Here is a 19,996-nt window from a genome sequence, read left to right as displayed (position 1 = left end):
AAATACGTCGGTTTGGATGATCGACGGCCGAAGAGAGGGGGTGGTGCGCCCTAGCAAGGTGGGCGCGCCACCTGCCCTGTTTTGGGCTTCCAAGCCCTCTAGGTCTGGTCCAAAAGTCGTGCTTCTTCTCTCGGTGAAAAATGACACGTCAACCCAGCCCATGAGCCCAAAACGAAAGTACTCCTAATAAACATCTCGACGGAAAAAGCATTTTGAATTTGGGGAGAGCCCACCCACCCAACCCAAATCCAACCCAACCAAATCATTTCTTTACTGTGCCCATCAAGGCCACCCACTTGTGTTGCTCTAGTTGTGAATGGCTGCCTGTTGTTTCCGTCTCCCACAAGCTTGGTCGTCGGAGCTCTCTCCTCCCTCCGCCCACCACCACCACCACCTCAGCTTCCCTTCCTAATTCGCACCCCGCCCGCCCGCCCGCCCGACTACTAATGCTCAGCTAAGCAACTCCACAAATTCCCTTCCCCTCCTCCAGAGTCCTTGCTCGCCCACTGTCCCTCCACTTCCAAATCGATCTAGGGTTTCGCCCGCCATGGACCCTCCGCCCGGCGCCGGCGCCGGCGCCGGCGACGGGAGGCCCGGCTTCGAGCGCGCCTGCCGCCTGCCCAACACCGTCCATTCCGAGATCGCCGCCACGCTGCCGCTCCCCACCCTCCCCGCCGCGCCCTCCCACGACCGCGACGAGCCCCTCGCCGAGCCCGACCGCCCCGACATGATCATGCAGGCCGCCGCCATCGCACGCGTACTCGCCAACACCGACATCTCACACCTGTAACTCGCCCTTCCCTTCCCTTCCATTCCCTTCCCTTCCACTAGCTCGCTGCTCCCGCCCAGAATTTCGCAACCCCCGGCTGATTTCCATTTTCCCACGCAGGGGATTCACGGAGGCGGATCACGCCGAGGCGGATCCCAGAGACTGCTCCTTGCTCTGGAGGGAGGTGCTCAAGCACAACCCCGACGCCTTCAAGTTCAAGCCCCGCGCTCCTCCTCCTCCTTCGCAAGGTAAACGCTCTGCAAATTGAGCCTTCCTTACTAGGCCGCTCAACCTAGCTTGCTACCACCATGTATGCCTGCTACGTTTCCGCCCATTGCATTGGACTGGCTACCTCTCTGTCTCGACTCTTCACTTACTAGCTTCTATGGTTGATCTCATAGCTACCCAACCAGCTTCAGCTCTCGAATGCCTGTATCAACACTACTTTGCTATCACTTCACTTGGACTAGTAGACCTATATGATGCTGCTGTACCATATTTACCATGCTGCCCGTGTGTTGGTGTTACTTCTCATGGTAGCTTGCCTAGCATTTGCTTAATGTTGGAGTTGCTTCTCTGATAGAGGTCACAAATTGCTCCCAACACACGTACTCAGTTTCGTGCCATATGTAATTCGGTTGCAAAAAACCCTTCCATGCCCATGCCATTCCATCATTTGGTAAACCGAGTGTGGTGTGTCGTTTTGTTTTTAAAAACGTGGACCAACGGGGGAATGATCCCTCCCTTGGCTATACATTGTTAGATTGGATGAGACTCTCCAGCGATTTCTCGCTACCGATGATAACCCGTTTAGTTCGCCCTCCAGCGATTTCTCGCTACGGATGATAACCCGTTTAGTTCGCCCTCCAGCGATTTCTCGCTACGGATGATAACCCGTTTAGTTCGCCCTCCAGCGATTTCTCGCTACGGATGATAACCCGTTTAGTTCGCCCTCCAGCGATTTCTCGCTACGGATGATAACCCGTTTAGTTCGCCCTCCAGCGATTTCTCGCTACGGATGATAACCCGTTTAGTTCGCCCTCCAGCAATTTCTCGCTACGGATGATAACCCGTTTAGTTCGCCCTCCAGCAATTTCTCGCTACGGATGGGATTCGAACCCGGGTGGGCTGGCTGCGCACTCGCCTTGCCTTGCCACTGAGCTGGACCTCAGTTCTCGTGTGTCGTTTTGTTTTTGTTATGTAAAACAGCCGTACCGCACGTAATTTAGTCTCGGCACGTTCTGTGTAACATTAGCAGTTTGAAATCGCTCCATCAAAGCAGTTTGCCTTCGGGATGGGATTTTCGGATGTCACTGTGCTTGTGTTTAACCTATAGAGGAAGGATGTATGGCTGTTAATTAGGTGATGCGTACAGGATTTGCTGCTTTCGCGCCATTTGGTTTTGACGTGTATGCACCTCAAATACTTCCAGTTCCATAAACTGGTATGGTACACAGGGCTTTGACCAAATATCGCCCGAGTATATCAGGGATACTCGATTCAGACACGGACCCCGGTATCCAACTTGCAGAGCCCAAAGAAATACTATCCAGTTGCCCATCTAATATAAATATTTTCCTTGCTATAAATCAAGCCGCTCAAGTCCTAGCTTAAGTGTTGTCGATAATTCCATCATTCCATTGTTGCACTCAACTGCCTCGACGTGCTCTTGTGCTGGCATTATGCAGCATTCCCGAAACAGAACTGGTCGCATGCTTCCTAGTTGACCATCATTCCCTTGTTGCACTCACCTACCGGTATGCATTCTTGTGTTGGCATTATTCAGTAATCCTAAACAGAACTAATTACATGCTTCCTAGTACATTTCTCTTATTTAGTGCATGTTTAGAACCTTTACGATTTTGTTGCTTTGATGTATACATCTAGCACTAATGCTATCACACATATATATTTCATTCTCTTTGCAACAGTTCAACCGCATACAAGTGGAGTGATTGCTAATTTGCACTATGTTTTAAATGAAATATAAATATCTAATTAATGGCTGGCGCATTTGGTCCCCTAGTTCTGTTGAAGATTGCTCAACATGTTTTTTCATCCATTACAAAATAGCCAAGTTAGTCCCTTACAACACTTAGCTCTTTAGGACTTGTTTAAACGCGTTATCTTTTCATGGCTTCAAGAGCCACTTCTAGCTAGCAGACCCTAGGGAGGAAGTAGGAGAAGATGTTTTCTATTAACCATTAACCGGCGGAGTCACGCATTACAAGATGTCTGAAGGTATCTGCCTGCCCCTTATTCATTCCACTTTTGTCTGGTGTGGCTGGAGTTTGACCACGAGACTCCGCGAGTGTAAGATCGGAAGAAGATTGAAAAACTAACAAACAAATTGTCTGCAACTTAAAGTCCCCAGATTAGGGCTCGGTAGACTAAGGTAGCACAAGTGGAAGGGTCAATTTCAGCCCAAGGTTTATGTCGGAAAGACATTCGCTGCTCAGTGCTCACTTCACTCTCGTCATCCTCAAAAATTTCTGCACAAGCATCACACTCCTGGCTTCTGTCATCTCACCACGGCACCACCACTAAGTTCCATGCTCCATTTTCTGCTTGCTCCATTTCTACTCCCCCTTTGCGCTGAAGTTCAGTCCTTAACAATTTTCAGCTGTTTTATTGTTTCCTTTTTCATGACTTTTTCCAGTTATTGCTGGGGGATACACACCCATCTTCACCGATACTATTGTTGTGCTACTCTTCATATTTGGTCATGCTAACTTGTTTAAATTATGATTATAAATTTGGGCTGAAAAAAATGCAGCTTTTGATAGATAGTAGGCTCATAAAGAACTGCCTTCTTTTCTAGATTAATTGGTAATGTTGCAATCCTTTTTATCTATTTGAGCATGTTTGTTTGTTGCTCAATCTGGGTATGCGTCATCAGCATTTTGACATGCCATGTTAACGTCCTGTCTACTGGATCCCAAACAGGCAATAATTTACAAATAGAGGGACCACAGCTCAACCGCTCAAGTTACAATCAAGTACTGACCATGAACCTTTAAGATTTGATGTGCCATATGGTTTATTTTTTTCTTAAAAAAGTTAGTCCTATTACTGCACCAACATGTCTAAAGAGATACCATGCCAAGGAACATCTAGATTCTAAGTTCCTGCTTGCCTCTGGAGACTGAGCATTTGCTGCAACAGGCAAACTCAACGTGTAGCAGCTATATGTCTATATGGAACCAACTAGTTACAGGTTAGTAGGTTGTCAGTGCAAATGTCTAGATTTATGCACTACTAAAAATACTTTATGCTCCAACTAAAAATGGCAATGGGTCAGGTTTTGCATGAATCAAGCAATACCAAACCCATACCTATACCCACGAGGATGCCTGTTGCTGCCACGAATATATCCATGGCTAGGAAATCATGCCGATGCACGTACTGGATTGGTATCCATGGTCGTCGGGTCCACTCATCATGTACAAATTATACCCCCATGAAATAGCAATTAAACTCAACAACTTATTTATACAACAACTGCAACATATGGCATTTAAAGAGTTAAGAGTTTACAATTATGTTTCGTCTCAGACAGTCCACGTGTCATATGCAATAAATTATTATGTTTCGGGCATGAAATTAACCATAGCCGCCATGAACTTATTGGGTTACCATGTGCGAAAAATCATACCCATACCCTACCCATGCGGTTCGGTATCCAAATCCTTGTGTAAAATTGTCATTACTAGCTCCAGCTACTTGCCTTTTATTTCAGCAATCCTCCGGGGTGATCCTTTCTTCGGGAATGTGTGAAACACAGACATACAATCTAATTAATTCAGATCCTCAATTATGTAGGAAAGAATCAAACGTAAGCTAATCATTACCCAGAGTTGAACCCAAGGATTGTGGTGGTTGGAGTGCAGTAGGTGTAGCTCCAAAAACGGTTTCCATCCTGACTAAGCAGTTGGACTCTTTAAAGTACATGGTTGATTCTTATTAACTTTTTAGAATGTTATTTTGCTGATAACATCAACGTTACATGGCTCTACAGAAGGTGATAGATTGGAGGGTGTGCTGTTGATGTAATCTTTGGTTTAGGCACTTGTATTTGAACTGTTCCTGGTCTATTATATGTGAATTATGATGTACGAATTTCCAAGTCTCTTCTTATCCTGGTCTATTATACCGGAGAATGACCGGAGGGTCAGATGGTTAGCTCGAGTTGGTGGCTACCCCGCAACCCGGGTTCGAATCTCATCAGATGCGGGTTTGTGGCTCATTTAGCTTCTTCTATAAGAATATGCCCTGGGTGCTAGTGCCCATGGGTCTCGCTTTTTTTTATCCTGGCAATACCATTGCTAATTTACTAGTTTGGCTCTCAGTTTCATCATGTTAACTCGAAGATATTTTTGCATAGTGTGGATGTATAATCTGCTTGTTTTACCCTAGTCGGTTGTCTTTAAAGATTGCTACTGCAACTTCTGTTCAACCTAACATTGGAGCTCACATTTTATTCTCCATAAAACAAACTCAAGTTGCATATTGTATGGTGTTTCTACTGCTTTCCATATTACATAATTACTTCTGTTATAAGCATTCCTCTCTCACTATGTAATTCCTTGTTACATTGGTCAAGTTTTTCAGGTCCCCTTGTTGGTCAGGAATATCTAAATCAAGGACGCCAGAAGCATTCTGAGCATCTTGCACCTAACCTGAACAAAGCACGGAAGGAGCATGCACTTCCTCCAGATTTCATCAATTCACACCGAGAGGATCATCGTGTATGTTAAATACCAATGGTTTTGCTTCTAACTAGTGTTCAGTTCCTTGTGACCATTTTGTGTTTGTGCTAACATGCTTCTCTTTCAGAATGAAGTAACACCAGATTCCGTTGCTTCAAGGAAACCAAAAGTAAGGAAGAAGGAAATCGATAATTCTACTTCGAGTTCTGGCCCGAGCATTCCTAATAGTCAAGGTTTTTTCTTTTTAATCCGTATATGTCCCATCTTTCTTCCTTTTACTTCAAAACAACCAGCTGATTCGTGTTTGAATTATGTATTCTAGAAGTCATTGCCAACTTCCGTGAGCTGGTGGAGGACTTCTGTGGGAAAGCAGAAATCCCTGATAATGCAGATGGTGATGATTGGTTATCAGTTCCACTGACTGATGTTAAGGTTCTTGTAAATGAGATTACATATGTTCGATCAAAGCAGATGTTGCATGAGACTCCTATGGATACACTTATGAGTCTATTGCATGTGATAGACCGTCAGATCCGGTGTTCTCAAGGATTATCGATAGACGTGAAAGAAAATGTGAGTTGTGGTATCTTTATAATTTCTCAATAAAAGATTCCGCATGTTATAGTCTGACTTGTTCTTGGTTGACTTCAGGCTGATGCCATAGATGCTGAACACTTGGTTTTTTCTGCTCTGGAGTCCATTCATGCTGCGTTAGCAATCATGACCAACCGTGATATGCCAAAGCAGCTTTATCGAGAAGAGGTATGAACATTCTGAACTCCTTACTTGTAATGAATCATATTTTTGAGGTTTCTGACTAAAAGAAACTTTGGTTGTATCAGCTTATTGAACGAATTATTGATTTCTCAAGACATCAGATAATGGATTGTATGGCTGCAAGTAACCCAACCTTCCGAGCTCTCTACAAGCCAGCTGGAAATGTCACAAATGATGGTAGTCTTGAAATACCATCTTTTTAACCTTGTGAAATGAACATTTCTTCACGCTGTTATTTCTATCACCAGCATTTCATGGTTGTGGAGTTACATTTCTGTTTCTGCATTGAATATAGACCTTTGTGTTCTTTGGGGGATTGGTACATATGGTACTATGTCATTCCTTCACAACAAGATAGTTTACGTTATTGTGATTAAATTCTTTACATCACAGATTGGCATTTATATAACTCTCTATTGGTCAAATCTAGGAGATGAAGATGAAGAAGACATGGAAAATGGACCAGCTAGCAAAAAGAGGCGTACTGCCTCTAATTTAAGTGCGAGGAAATCTTCTGCAAACAAGTACATGATTAATTTATGCTTAGTTTGTTTCCTTCTTGAGTTTTTGTGGGGAACTAATCCAGTTCACTTTTCCTTTTCTTTATCAGAGTTTCTCCACCTATAAAGTCTGCTGTGCAGAAACTATGCTTGATATTGGGCTTTCTTAAAGAACTACTCATAACAGTGCGGTTATCAGATAGTTGTATCATGCAGTTAGTAAAAACCTGCTTTACTACATTCTTGGTGGAGAATATGCAGCTTTTACAATTGAAGGCGATCAGTGTTATTTGCACGGTAGATCTTTGCTTATTGGCTCAACAATTTTCTACCCTTTCAGTTCTCCAAACAATTTCCTTTCTTACCTTTCAACTCTTCTCCAGGTTTTTTCATCATATACGCAACACAGGAGTTACCTGGTTGATGAAACACTTCAGCTGGTCCGTAAGTTGCAGTTCTCGAAAAATGCTATCAGAACTTACCATCTAGCTGATGAGGAACAAAAGCAAATCCAGATGATAACAGCCCTGCTAATTCACTTGGTTCAGTTCAGTGCAAATGTGCCTGATAGCTTAAAGGGACCTGTAAATTGGAGCACAATCATTGATGCCTCGGTTGATGCTAGTTATCCAATTAGCTGCCATGAAGCTGCAACGGAGGCTTGTTGCCTTTTCTGGACCAATGTGCTTCAACGTTTTACTGCTGCTAAAACTCAAGATATGTCAGAGGCCAAAGGGATTATAGAAAATCTTGTGCAGGATTTGCTAACAGTACTAAACTTGCCTGAATATCCAGCTGCTGCCTCTATACTCGAGGTAAATATCACTCAACAATGCTACACTGCTCCTGCTAAAATTGAGATAGTACATGAGCTGCTGTTAGCGTATTTTTGTAATATCTGCTAAAAACATTACTCACAGTTGTAATTCTGTTTAGTGTAGTCAATTTCATAATACCCTCAAGTACTCTTTCTTATGTTTAGGTTCTCTGTGTGTTGCTGCTTCAAAATGCTGGATTGCAATCAAAGGACACCTCTGCTCGCTGCTTTGCTATAGATCTTCTTGGTGGTATTGCATCAAGATTGAAGCGTGATTCTGTTATCTGTAGCAAGGAGAAGCTTTGGATATTGCAAGAACTTACTGATACAGACAATGATAGCTCAAAAATTCTGAAAAATAAATGTTGTGTTTGTCTTGGTGGAAGAGGTATAAATATGGCATGTGACACATGTGGGAGATGTTTCCATGCAGATTGTATGGGGGCTTGTAGTCAGGAAAACTTACAGCCCGATTCTGTCTGCCTCTTATGCTTCTGCAAGCAACAGCTCAGTGTGTTACAGTCGTACTATGAGCTTCAAAATAAAGAAAAAAGCAAAAGAACATCTACCTCACATAAGAAAAAATCTGCTACACCTGATGAGGTGACAGTGGTAGATACTGTTCAACAGATACTTTTGAATTATCTCCAGGAAGCTGGGCCGCAAGATGATGGGAACCTGTTTTCTCGATGGTATGGTAATATCTTTGTTTTTGTTGTCCCAAGTGTCATTGGAGATTGATTACCATTTTGTGTGCAGGTTCTATCTCTGCATGTGGTACAAAGAAGACCAACATTCTCAGGAGAAGATTATCTATTATCTTTCCAGGTTGAAATCTAAGGAGATTCTGCGAGATTCTGGCACTGGCTCAGTACTATCTAGAGACTGGGCTAAGAAAGTTTGCTTGGCACTTGGCCAGAAGAACTCATTTTCTCGGGGATTCGATAAAATTCTTTCCCTCCTTTTGGTATGTGATTGCTTCCTGATGTTTCATTTAATTAGATGTCGTGGTGTTAATGTCCACTGTTTTATCAGGCTAGCTTGAGAGAAAATTCTCCGGTAATAAGAGCAAAGGCCTTACGAGCGGTGAGTGCATGTTGATTTTGTAAAGCTATATATGATGTGTATCATTCTCATTTGGACACTAGCCATCGCTACTTAGCCTTAATACCTCTACAGGTCAGCAGTATTGTTGAAGCTGATCCTGAGGTATTGGGTGACAAGCGTGTCCAATCTGCTGTTGAAGGAAGGTTTTGTGACTCCGCTATTTCTGTTCGTGAAGCTGCACTCGAGCTTGTTGGAAGGCATATTGCTTCACACCCTGATGTGGGCTTGAAGGTTGGTAGACGTATCCAGTTATCGATGAGTTATGACAGTTTCTTGGGTGTTGTGTTTATGTGAATAACTTTACATGTTTCCATCACAGTATATTGAAAAAGTCGCTGAACGGATAAAGGACACTGGAGTAAGTGTTCGCAAACGTGCAATCAAAATTATCCGTGATCTCTGTGCTTCAAATCCCAATGCAGATACAACTAATGCCTTTGTGGAGATTATTTCGCGTGTTAATGATGATGAATCAAGTGTACAGGTGAGTTTATAGAAAAAAGCCATTGAGTGGTGCTCATGAGAAATGGCTTTACATTTATGATAGCAGATTCTGGACTTGGTATTATACTGGAATGTTTCGTTTCCTTTTGTTGTTTTCTTGCTTCAGTGACATAGTAATAAGTTAGTATATGAGCTTCAGCAATTGGTATTGACAGTTAATTAGTCCATCTTACATGTGAAGCTGCCTTGAATTTTGCTTAATCAGTATCATCCTCAACACGAAAATTGTATGTATTACAGAAGTAAATGCTTGATAATGTGAAATTCGTCACATCTTCATTATCTTTTTTGTGTCTTGCATAATATTTTTTTATTCTGCCCTTAATGATGCCTTTCAAAAGAAATATGAAAATAGAGGCTAAGGACATTACAAAAACAAAAGCTATGCACCATCTTTGGATGGAAGGTTTTAGTTCCTTTTTATTGTCCATGTTAGTTAATTTTGAACCTATATTCATTTTCTTTTGTAGGATCTTGTATGCAAAACATTTTATGAGCTATGGTTTGATGAACCTTCTGGGAGTGATAAACACTTGGTTGCTGATGGTAGTTCAGTTCCTATGGAGATCGCAAAAAAGACTGAGCAAATTGTTGACATGTTGAGAAAGATGCCAAGTCATCAACCCCTCGTTACCATTATAAAACGCAGTTTGACACTTGATTTCCTCCCACCGTCAAGTAAGGCCACGGGCATTAGCTCATCCATGATGGCCTCACTTCGTAAGCGTTGTGAATTGATATGCAAACGCTTATTAGAAAGGATATTGCAGGTATTCTCTGACCAAATTTAGACACTAGCTACATTTTTCATATTTAAGATTGGTTCTTAATCATGTTTGATATCAAGGTTGAGGAGGGAGCTGATAATGAGACAAAAATCCGCACGCTTCCTTATGTTCTTGTTTTGCAAGCATTTTGTATTGTGGATCCTACGCTCTGCACTCCAGTAACCGACCCTTCTCAGTTTGTGGTGACACTTCAACCATACCTTAAGAATCAGGTGAGCACGGCTTTCCTTCTCTTGAACTTTGTGCCATTTCCTGTAAAAATAACTTGTGCTTATCCCATGATCCTCTTCCGTAGTAATGAGTAACCATTATAGGAGCAATGAGAACAAGCGTTTAGCTAGTGTTAGGAAGAACATATAGTTGGCATTTCTTATATTCAGCACAGAGAAGGGTTGATTGGTGACTGCTGAAGGGGGATGGGTTTTAATTTGAAAGATATGATTATAGGCTGGGATATTGAAATCTGGATGGAAGAAATGCTAACCAGTTTTTTTGTTACTACCACTGGTAGCTTGCGGGTCCTCTTTTAATTATAGAGGTTTAGCCTCTTACTTCTTATATCTAAGAAGGAAGAACCTAATCTAAACAATCAGGTAGCTTGTAAGTATCATGACCAAACTACTCGCTGCCCTCTCTTGCACCATCAGGTTATATGATTTACATTTTGCTGATTCTTGCATATCTGCCTACTATTTGTTCTTTGAGGTTCTGTATTTAAAGCCAACGATATTTTTTTACCATAGCTTTTGACCTAAAATCCATGTCACCAACCCATCATTATATCATTCGTTATATACTACTCCCTCTGATCGAATTAAATCGACGCAGTGGCAGCGATGACATCAACTATGCATGTACGTGGTGTCGCGTCGATTAAAACCGACTGGAGGTAGTACCTCAAAGTCAAACCATGCAAAGCTTGACCAAGTTTTTACAAAAAATCGTTAACATTCAAAATACAAAACCAATATCATTAGATACATCATGACATATATATTCATATTATATCGATAAAATATCATATATGTTGATAGATCTTTCTAAAAGTTTAGTCAAACTTTACTTGGCTTGACTTTTCAAAAAAATATAATCCTTATTCATTGGAACGGAGGGAGTACCACTTAATAGGGCATCTTCCTGGTGGGTGATGATTATGGTATATCAGGTTGATGACCAAAACCAACCCACCAATTTATTTGCCATGACCAATTTTTTGCTCTTTCTTGCATGTTTACTGAATTATTGGCATCTCCATGCTATGTAATTCAGCTCCTCGTGTGCTATTTTATTTCGTGGGCTATTCCTGCTCTTTCTTTCTGCCAGCTAGAGTTCACCCATGCCGTGTGGATATATACCTGTAACATGTGCTCCGCACCAGTGCACCTACCTTCCCTATCATACTGTTGTTTCACGCTCCCATGCTAGTTGTGCTGCAGACATGAGCAATTTAGCAGTTGAGCATATGTCTATGTTGGCAAATTGTATTGTCACGTGTAATAAGTACATAATTGTATAAAAAATGTCAGATCCTGGTTTTGATTATATACTCCCTCTGTCCCATGAAAGTTGTCTTAGATTTGTCTAAATTTGGATGCATCTAGACACTAAAATCAAGAACATTATTGTGTTTTCATTTTCTTATGTGATGAAATTGCTGAGATATATCCATTTTGGAAGTGAATGCAAGGGTGTTTGTCGCTATGTGAACAAATTACGGCCTTCCTTTATTTTCACTACCGCTATATTTGGCACTCACTTCTGATCTCTGTATCTGCAGGCTGACAGTAAATCAACTGCCCGGTTACTTGAAAGTATAATTTTTGTGATTGATGCTGTTATTCCACTCATTCGAAAGCCACCACAAACTGTGGTAGAAGAACTTGAGCAGGACCTGAAGCAGATGATAGTTCGCCACTCTTTTTTGACGGTTGTACATGCCTGTATCAAGTAATTTTATTTCTTCCCTTACTTTTAGTTTTCTGATTTTTCAATGGTCTTTTCTGTACCATCTTTCACATCAGTACCAGTAAAATTCATCAGTTTTAGCTAAAAAGGACAGAAATGGATCGGTGCCATGCCGATCATTATAAAACCCTAGCTAGGTCCCACTTTAAAACAAAACGTGTGTCATATTTTTTACAGCCATGGAACATCAGATGTTTAGGTAAACTTGTATAAATTTTGCTAAAGCAAATAAGGACGCAGATCAAGTTCTGAACATAAATATTACTCCCACCATTCCATATTAGTTGTCGCTGATTTACCGGAGGGAGTACAGAATAAAAAATAAATCATTATGGACGTGGGGACCTGGGCCTGGGCCTGGGCCTGAGGCCTGGCAGTAAGTGTAATATGATGATTGGATAGGGGACAAATCAAATGAAGATTAATGCTATCCGGTTGGAAAGAGTTTGTTTAGTTTTCCACTAAAGAAAAGAAAAAGCTTCTGTTAGGAAAAAAGAAAAAAGCTTCCGTTAGGAAATTAGAGATAGAGCTCAAGTCTCGTGGAGCAAGTCAGTTGTCCTAAATATAAAGATCTAGTGCGTAATTTAATGATCAAGCAATGAGAATTTATAAGTCAAACTGAACCTTAGACTTGCTAGGCCCGTGCCCTATCCTGAGGCTTCAGGCACCCTTAACCTACTCAAGCTATCCTGTTGTGGATCTACATATGTTAATAACATAATACTTATCTCTCTTGGCATGGTTAAGCACTATTTAGAAGTGCATTATAGATGACCTTTTTCATGCACGGACAAACCCGCTCATGATATCTAGAAGGGTAGTAATCCAGACATTTTTCATGCATGTATCACCACTATTTGCATCTTGGGAATTATCTGTGCAAATCTAAAATTGGATGCAGTACTTCAAATCTCATTTGATTCTTGCATGAGTTATTGAGCTTTGTTAGCTTTGTGGGATCATGTTGCTTGAAATATTATTGTTTATTTATCTCTATATGCTCATTTTCATGAACAGATGTCTTTCTGCCCTTAGCAACGCAGCAGGCAGAGGCCCGAGGTTGTTGGAGTACCTTGTTAACATTTTCTACAAGCATCTGTCTAGTTCTAGCTCTGATAGTCAGGTATTGCTACTACTTGTTTTATTGGCTGAATAACATTTTCTACAAGCTATGCTACATATGAATCTTATTTTCTTCTCTTCATTTACTTTATATCTAGTGACCCTGTATGTCTCAGAAGTCAAATCAGATTCACACAACATGACACCGCATAAACTTCTTTTAATGTGAACTGTACTTTCTTTAATCTCCACCAGTGTTTATGAGATTGCATAAATATTTAATTCAGGCATAGTTTGTGATTTTTTTGGTCTTTTGGGCCAGTTGGCATAGTTGCATGGTATTGTGAGGCATATAATGTGTTGAAAATGTGATATTGAGTACATTTTTATATGTACAGTCATCCATCATTTTTTGTTTCCATGTACTACTATCTTTTACTTAATATCATTGAGGTTAGTTGTTTCTTAGAATTACCATGCACCTTTATGATTAGCTGACCGTTTGCCTTATTAAAACTCAGCTGCTGGGTCGATCATTGTTTTGTCTTGGCCTGCTCCTTAGATATGGTTATAAGCTGATGGTGGCATCAGAGAACCAACTTGATTTCCCAAAGATTCTTGATTTGCTTAAAAGAAGATATCTTTACAAGGAAGATTTCAGCTTAAAGGTTCGAGCTTTGCAGGTATGTGTGCCCATCATTAATGAACTTAATATTCAACTTAGTGACACTGGTGACCAGAAACATGGAATGCCTACAAGAGAGGATATAAAGCCACCTTTCTATTTCACTTTATGTTGCTTTATAATTGTTTATGGTCCTTGGATGAATTTTATACGAAGTTTTACTCATTAAACGCCAATTTTTATGTGTGTATGCAGACTTTGGGATACATACTTATTGCAAAGCCTGAATTTATGCTACAGACAGATATTTTGAATCTAATAGAGGCATCATTATCTTCTGGTGTCGACTATAGGATGAAGGTATAGACATTCTTCCTATTATGCATTTTATTCTGCATAACCTTTTGTATATATGATTGGAGCTACTTGTCCAGATTCAAGGATTGCAAAACCTTTATGAGTATCTCCGTGACGCGGAAAGCCAACTCACAGCTGATAGTACTGGCAAGCCTAATGTACCCTATGCAACTAATGGTGGAAGTGAAGTGCCTGTTGCTGCTGGTGCGGGAGACACCAATATATGCGGTGGTATTATCCAGCTGTATTGGAATTCTATTCTTGAAAGGTCCCTGGATACAAACGATCAAGTTCGACAGGCTGCACTAAAGGTGAATTACTTTAACAGATTTCCTCACTTCATTTTTTTTAATTTTAAATAAAAGCGATTATTGTTGTTTTTCTTGTAGATTGTTGAAATTGTTCTTCGCCAGGGTTTAGTTCACCCCATTACTTGTGTTCCACACCTTATAGCACTTGAAACTGACCCGGTGGAGGGGAACTCAAAATTAGCTCATCATCTGCTGATGAATATGAATGAAAAGTATGATGATCCAACTTCTCATGTTTTTTCTTTTTTTATGGAATAACATGGTCTGACCTATTGGCATTATTTGCAGGTATCCTTCATTTTTTGAAAGCCGCCTAGGTGATGGCTTGCAAATGTCATTTAGGTTTTTCGAGGCCATAGTCAGCAACCATAACATGGTGGCAACCAACATGAAAGCAAATCCAATTGCATTTGTTAAACCTGGCATATCTAGAATATACCGTCTTATCCGTGCAAATAGAAATTCTAGAAACAAATTTGTACACTCAATAGTGCGCAAATTTGTATCAGACAACCGGAGTTACCCCACAATCGGCTTTCTTGTGTAAGTTTTTGAAAGTAAGTTTGTGCCTGTTGATCTCCTGTTCTATTATCTGGTATTTAACTCCAGTAAATGTTGCAGATACTGCGTTGAAGTTCTTGCGTCACTCCCCTTCACATCTCCTGACGAACCGCTTTACCTGGTCTATGATATAAATCGACTTATTCAAATTAGAGCTGGAGCAATCGAGTCTAATTTGAAGAATTGGACTACCATGGATCAGCAGCAAGATGTGGTGGGTATCCCAAGATACATTGGTGATGTTATGCATGAGCCTGGCCACACTGGTGATGTTATGCATGAGCCTGGGGACACTGGTGATGTTATGCATGAGCCTGTGGGCAACTCTGACCAGAACCTGGCAGATATTCCTCAAACGATGCTTAACAATTCGTGCAGCACGTCAGATGTGGACATGGTCAAACTTCAGGTGGGTTTTTAAGTTTTTGGTCCAAGGATATTGGTAGAATCAACTGCTGCACAATGGTTGCAAATCTTACATGTGTGTCTCATCATTTTCCACTAAACTGCCCTTTATTTTCAGGAAGATTGCCATAATGCGATAGCTCTCCAGCTCCTTCTCAAACTGAAGAGACATTTGAAAATTGTCTACAGTTTAACTGATGCTCGCTGTCAGGTATGCACTTTCCCATTGAGACTAGCTCTCCAAAGACACTGTTGCATGACACAAGATCTGTTTCCATTTTAAATACAGGCATTTTCTCTGAAGGATCAACCAAAATCTGTTGAAGTAATCTCCAAGCAGAATATCCCACTTAACATTAACAACACCAACACCAGTTTGCCGAGCTCCCTCCAGGATGCAGCGCGTGTATACCAGGTAGCACATCTGAAAATAGCTGCATCTTGCATGGTCCATGGCCTTGGATTCATGACCTATAACACTTTAACATTCGATGGGAATTGTGACTCACAGGATTTCAAGACATTGCTGCGAGAAGATTCCATGGACTATGTAATGTATACTGCGGAGACGGTCCAGAAGAAGCGGCCAACTCCAAGAAGTGCGTCAAAAGTTAGGAGGCCGGTGGCTCCTGTGGCTGTTAGAAGAGGCCGTGGTGGTCGTGGTCGTGGTGGTGACGACGATGACGACACTGACGATGATGACTGGACTGGTGGGCCGAGGGTGCTAGAGTTTGGCGCTCAGGCAGTGACAGGTGGCCGAGTAACGAGGCAAAGGGTCCAAGTATGACTGGTACTGATTGGCGCTCTGTACATTGTAGGAAAGATTATAGGTGACTGCCAGGGGATTTAGGTCGTTGTGTAGGGCTCATTACCATTACCAGTGGTAGTACTAGTATAGTACATAGAAGCAGAAAGGGAAGATAGCCTTACCAATTTAGATGCCACTAATTTGGAGCACTCCTTTCTAGCTGTGTGCCCATTTCATTTTGTTTGTAATTTTGCCGGGCTTTGGCAAATACTACTACGAACAGGTTGTGCTCCGCGCTCTGATTCATTGGAAAAAGAGATAGAAAGAAAGGGTTTCATTGCTTTCCTTCCTGGTTGGTGCACGTACATTCTATCTCTTGCATGGTTGAATGATTGATGATGCTGCTGTGGCATTTTGAAAGGGAAAATATACACTTAGTTGCGTTCTTGTAATGATGATGTCGGGCTTGTATGGTGATCCATCAAATGCGTGCACAGCTACTTCTGGTTGGCAGATGAATATAGTGGGGAAATTGCAGAGGGCGTTGTTTGTCAAGGCGTCAATACCTACGGCGCAATCACAGGAACAAGACGCGAGAACGCACAAGCATTGTTACAAGCGAACTTATGAAACCATCACTCATCAGAGATTACGTTCTTATATCTGTTAAGAATAGATATATCTCAAGCTAACAGGACATAACAATTTAACTGCGCACAACGCGACGACATCAATAATATGGAGTACTACCTCTATTCATAGATAGATGTCTAAGATTTGTCGAAAAAATGTTTTAGATTTGTCTAAACCTAGATAGACAAATCTATATAGGAGAGTATGATGACATTATTTGGTCAAGAGGAAGTGGCAAGGGGTGTCATCTTTCACTTCAGGGCCCCTCTAAAGCCAACCACAGCTGCCGCATTTCTTCGGTTTCAACAAGAGGTTCTCTGACCAGAAAGGGGCCCGGATGGGGGCCCTTGAACTTTTCAAAAAAGCTTGCATCCTCATAGGCCTACAGACGAGCAAAGAATTTAATCAATCAAGAAACACACATCCGGGGTACAGTTACAGCACGAGGTGTGCCCTTACCGTGAGCTCGGCTCTTAACCTAGCCTCCTCAGCGCGATGCAGCTACAAAAGTCATGCAGTTAGCAACAAACATTGAACACAAATGTTAAACACTAGCTCCATAGGAAATAAATCATCATACGTACTTCATCCTCGTCGCCTACAGGGTATTCCATGGGGGGCAATCCAGGTGCCGGCAAAAAACATGTGTCCCTCACATGACCACCCGTGTACTCAGAAGCATCCTTGGGGTGCTTCATATGCTCGCCACTTCCATTATTTTCACAACCATGGCACGTACCTTGCAATACAAACAGAACAGAATAAGAAGCACAGATGCATGATAGTAATAACTATTAATTAGAGGTAATAAAACATGCATGCGTGCATGAACCAGTTTGAGATACTACAGTTGTAGGTAGGTTCATGTTAGTGCGATGCACAAACTAGAACAAAATTCATTCAAGACAAGTGCATGTACAAACCATTATCAGAAGGCTCAAGCATTCGTAAACAGCTGGGAACCAATTCCTCAAGTTCTCCTTTCGTAGATATGACTTCAGTAAAAAATAGATTGGTGGTGATGCCATCGTCGACTCCTTTAGCCGTTGTAGTGAAATTCATATGAGTGTACCACTTAAACACATCACCCTCAAAAATTGCTTCGATGCACACAACTTCTTTGACTTGATGTGCACGATCCTAAATTAACAAGCATGGATCCGATCAATAAGTGATATTGTGAGATGGATGAATAAGAAAGTACAGCATAGTGCTAGCACGACAGAGTGTGGGGACAGACGGGAGGGACAGAGAGGAAACCTCCGGAAGATGGTGCTCCTCATTATACTCATCCATCAAAGCCTGAGCCAACTGGTACGTCCAATTACGGATTACATCTTGATGAGATCTTGAAGGCGTCTTCCTAGTGCCATCGGGCCAGTAAAGAGTACATTTTATACCCCTTTCCGCATACGAAAGCCCATCCATGAACCTAGTTTAGATCAAAGCATTTCATATGATTAGTATATATTTTATTTTTCTCAAAGGTGGAGTAAAATCTGGTACTAAGCACTCGGTAAATGTTATCAGCTAATAATTTTGCCAAAGGTTTGTAGATTAGGAATCAAACAGCTCGCAAGTTATTACCTCTTAACATAGCTAATGAGCTATTGAGCTGTAGTCGACAAAAACAGAACACAATTGAAACGTGCACATGTCGGTAAGTTGTCAATTCTCAATGCATAGTAAAAAAGGGGGGGAAGGTACCCATCATTCATTTTCAGATCCCCAAATCCAGTATGCTCTTAACATTGTTTTCCCCAGTTAACTGAACTTGCTGGTCTCGCCTTAGCATTATTTAGTATACGTGGAAGAAACTGAGCTGAGCATGTTCCTAGCAAAGATACACTGCCACTGTGCCACATATACATAATGGCAGGGATATATCATGAATTATATATACTTTGTTATTTTCAGCTACGCTTACTACTATGTACTATTCCAACAACTCAACTGTCCATCTAAGTTTAAGTGGACTGAAACAAGTACTTTGAAATTCATGTCCGCTTCAATATATAGACTTTGTTATTTTCAGCTATTCTTACAACTATGTACTATTTCAACAACTCAAGTGTTCATCTAAGTTCAAGTGGACCAAAACAAGAATTTTGAAATTCACGTGGGCTGTGTTTTTGCCTGTAATCTTGACAGCCTTTTTTAGTCCAACCATAGAGGAATTCTTTTTATTGATTACTGCTGAAAATTAGATCATTTTTGTGTGTCAGCCTACATCATAGAAAAACATGTTGGCTATGTATACCGAAAACAACAAATGGAGGCCGAGCTACATGTAGCTCTTTATTTTCAAAAAATTGAAATCATAGTTTTAAGTTTAAAAAAAGTCTGCAAAAAATCCTGAATGTAGACAATGATGAAATCTACAAACATGCAGAATCTCAATGTGAAATTATTGTATTGTAGACTACACAAAAATGATAAAATCTGACAGGTTTTATAGTTTTGAAATGTGCACTATTCACTATTCTCAGATCCACAATTTCTTCATTTTTGTGTAGTCTAAGGTACTAAGAATTTCACATTGAGATTTTGCATGTTTGTAGATTCCATCATTGGCTACATCTCGGATTTTTTTTCCCAGAATTTTTTGAAACTTAAAAAATATGATTTCCGTTTTTAAAAAAATAAAGAACTACATGTAGCTCGACCTCCATTTATCCACTCTCCTATATATACTTGCTAGGAGTAATCAAATGCAAGTATGCACAAAGAATAAATCTAGAGCGCAAGTGGAGAGCTTTACATTGCTGGGTCCCGGCGGCCATGAAGAAAGGTATCAATAGCCTTTTGAGCTTCCTGTAGACTCTTGAATGGCCCTCCCACATGAGGATATGTGTGTAAAGAGCCCCCACGATCGGTCCTGATGTAAAATGAAATACCCCAGTCATTGCAATTCACCCCCAATATGGGTGGTGGTGGTGGAACCTTAACACTGCCACGATCTCCCTCCAACGTTGTAGTTTCGAGCGACTCCTCCAAGAAAGAGATATCCAATACTTGAAGCGTTTCTGGAGATGCAGGACCAGCCACATGCTCCTCCACCACCTCATGCCTAAAGGAATAGACAGGCTCGGTGAGTAGAACAATAATCTATTTATCTTAAGAGATCTAATATAAAAAATAGTATTATGTAAAATTGATTCATTTTTTGTGGAAACCAGTTCATAGATGCCGTAAATCTGACCCAAACATAAAAAATGAAGCAAACGGTTGCTCAAAAAAAGGTTGCTAAAAAATGAAGCAAATGACAAACCAACGTGATCATGTGGTTGTGCTATCCGATTCCTGCCTGATCCAAACCGTTTGATAGAAAATGAACATCAGACGATGTATTAGCTGA

At 41.0% G+C, this 19,996-nt stretch overlaps 2 protein-coding genes across 3 annotated transcripts; one reads left to right on the top strand and one right to left on the bottom strand.

The window, feature by feature from the left end:
- Positions 1 to 368: 368 nt before the first annotated feature.
- Positions 369 to 16,350, top strand: LOC127334118 (sister chromatid cohesion protein SCC2). Of its 2 annotated transcripts, XM_051360534.2 has the most exons (28): positions 369 to 786; positions 890 to 1,017; positions 5,381 to 5,517; positions 5,606 to 5,711; positions 5,801 to 6,051; positions 6,130 to 6,240; positions 6,321 to 6,432; positions 6,686 to 6,779; positions 6,866 to 7,052; positions 7,139 to 7,570; positions 7,738 to 8,264; positions 8,332 to 8,539; positions 8,608 to 8,658; positions 8,752 to 8,910; positions 8,999 to 9,163; positions 9,654 to 9,953; positions 10,031 to 10,183; positions 11,749 to 11,918; positions 12,954 to 13,059; positions 13,520 to 13,681; positions 13,879 to 13,983; positions 14,058 to 14,291; positions 14,370 to 14,503; positions 14,580 to 14,834; positions 14,913 to 15,261; positions 15,376 to 15,468; positions 15,547 to 15,672; positions 15,769 to 16,350. In XM_051360534.2, exons 1-28 carry the CDS (start codon positions 548 to 550, stop codon positions 16,042 to 16,044), a joined length of 5,370 nt encoding a protein of 1,789 aa, XP_051216494.1. In that variant the 5' UTR covers positions 369 to 547; the 3' UTR covers positions 16,045 to 16,350. The 2 variants fall into 2 exon arrangements, with proteins under 2 accessions (XP_051216494.1, XP_051216495.1); XM_051360535.1 differs by lacking the exons at positions 369 to 786; positions 890 to 1,017 and adding an exon at positions 4,865 to 5,003.
- Positions 16,351 to 16,894: 544 nt separating this feature from the next.
- On the bottom strand, positions 16,895 to 17,990 carry LOC127330304 (uncharacterized). The gene is made up of 5 exons (XM_051356559.2): positions 17,899 to 17,990; positions 17,562 to 17,778; positions 17,223 to 17,377; positions 17,098 to 17,139; positions 16,895 to 17,020 (listed from the first exon to the last, which is right to left on the bottom strand). Exons 1-5 carry the CDS (start codon positions 17,932 to 17,934, stop codon positions 16,895 to 16,897), a joined length of 576 nt encoding a protein of 191 aa, XP_051212519.1. The 5' UTR covers positions 17,935 to 17,990.
- Positions 17,991 to 19,996: the final 2,006 nt, after the last annotated feature.

The sequence above is a fragment of the Lolium perenne genome, unplaced genomic scaffold (assembly GCF_019359855.2).
Source record: "Lolium perenne isolate Kyuss_39 unplaced genomic scaffold, Kyuss_2.0 unplaced29, whole genome shotgun sequence".
Lineage (NCBI taxonomy): Eukaryota > Viridiplantae > Streptophyta > Magnoliopsida > Poales > Poaceae > Lolium > Lolium perenne.
The sequence above is the reverse complement of the archived record's forward strand: the minus strand, read 5'-3'. Positions and strand labels throughout refer to the sequence as shown.

What these genes read in the sequence shown, in the direction of transcription:
- LOC127334118 (XM_051360534.2), top strand. Translation starts at nt 548, where the DNA reads ATGGACCCTCCGCCCGGCGCCGGCGCCGGCGCCGGCGACGGGAGGCCC. An exon ending in ACCCTGATGTGGGCTTGAAG is followed by an intron (nt 8,911 to 8,998) that starts GTTGGTAGACGT and finishes TTTCCATCACAG; the next exon opens with TATATTGAAAAAGTCGCTGA. An exon ending in TATTAGAAAGGATATTGCAG is followed by an intron (nt 9,954 to 10,030) that starts GTATTCTCTGAC and finishes TTTGATATCAAG; the next exon opens with GTTGAGGAGGGAGCTGATAA.
- LOC127330304 (XM_051356559.2), bottom strand. Translation starts at nt 17,934, where the DNA reads ATGGATGAGTATAATGAGGAGCACCATCTTCCGGAG. An exon ending in GCTTGAGCCTTCTGATAATG is followed by an intron (nt 17,378 to 17,561) that starts GTTTGTACATGC and finishes TTGTATTGCAAG; the next exon opens with GTACGTGCCATGGTTGTGAA. An exon ending in GGTTAAGAGCCGAGCTCACG is followed by an intron (nt 17,021 to 17,097) that starts GTAAGGGCACAC and finishes GCTCGTCTGTAG; the next exon opens with GCCTATGAGGATGCAAGCTT.